General features: G+C 62.5%; 1 protein-coding gene across 1 annotated transcript in view; it reads right to left on the minus strand.

Moving 5' to 3' along the window:
- LOC107299018 (enkurin-like) overlaps nucleotides 1–901 on the minus strand; it is an 11,569-nt gene extending 10,668 nt beyond the window's left edge. Inside the window, exon 1 of the mRNA XM_015828383.1 lies at nucleotides 831–901. Within this exon, the coding sequence (XP_015683869.1) occupies nucleotides 831–901 (71 nt within the window). The remainder of the gene's footprint in view (nucleotides 1–830) is intronic.
- Nucleotides 902–1,118: the final 217 nt, after the last annotated feature.

A 1,118-nucleotide genomic window follows, 5' to 3' on the forward strand; every position in this document is an offset into this window, starting at 1 on the left:
CAGGCGACGGTGAGTTCTAGTCCCGCCTTAGGCGTGAAAGCCGGCTGGCTGACATTTGGGCCAATCGCCAGGAGACGGTGAGTTCTAGTCCCGCCTTAGGCACGAAAGCCAGCTGGGTGACTTTGTCCCAATCGCCAGGCGACGGTGAGTTCTAGTCCCGCCTTAGGCGTGAAAGCCGGCTGGCTGACATTTGGGCCAATCGCCAGGTGACGGTGAGTTCTAGTCCTGCCTTAGGCTTGAAAGCCAGCTGGGTGACTTTGTCCCAATCATCAGGCGACGGTGAGTTCTAGTCCCGCCTTAGGCGTGAAAGCCGGCTGGCTGACATTTGGGCCAATCACCAGGCGACAGTGAGTTCTAGTCCCGTCTTAAGCATCAAAGCCGGCTGGGTGACGTTGGGCCAATCACCAGGAGACGGTGAGTTCTAGTCCCGCCTTAGGCATGAAAGCCAGCTGGGTGACATTTGGGCCAATCGCCAGGCGACGGTGAGTTCTAGTCCCGTCTTAAGCATCAAAGCCGGCTGGGTGACGTTGGGCCAATCACCAGGAGACGGTGAGTTCTAGTCCCGCCTTAGGCAGGAAAGCCGGTTGGGTGACTTTGGGCCAATCGCCAGGCGACGGTGAGTTCTAGTCCCGCCTTAGGCTTGAAAGCCAGCTGGGTGGACCCCCGTGTCAGCGCCTTGGGAACTAGCCCTCTCCGGATTTCCGGCTCCCGGGACCTTGCTGGGACCCGTACACTCGGGAGGCTGAAGACCCCTCCCCGGGTCCCAAACCCGCCCCCACGGACCCTCAAGATGGCGGAACCAGGGGGTTGGACTAGATGACCTCCCCTACCTGAGCGGGGGCTTGGCGGGCTCCTCCTCCCCGGCAGGCAGCCAGTGGTAAATGCTCTCCTGGGGCTCCATTTGAGGCTGGGGGCACAGCTCGGCCATTTCGGGGGGGGGTCCCGGGGGGTCCTGCAGAGAGCCGGGCTGAAATGGCCCAATGGGTGAACTCGGGCAGGTAACTGAGTGGGGGGGCTTAGGAGACGCCCTCTAGCCCCCCCCTTGGGGAAGAGCAGAAGGGGGCAAGGACCCCGATCTCCCCCCGGGGTGGGGGTCTCGGAGGCTTAGGGTTGGGGTC

This window comes from Protobothrops mucrosquamatus, unplaced genomic scaffold (assembly GCF_001527695.2).
Source record: "Protobothrops mucrosquamatus isolate PMUCROS unplaced genomic scaffold, P.Mucros_1.0 scaffold4442, whole genome shotgun sequence".
In the NCBI taxonomy this organism is placed as follows: domain Eukaryota; kingdom Metazoa; phylum Chordata; class Lepidosauria; order Squamata; family Viperidae; genus Protobothrops; species Protobothrops mucrosquamatus.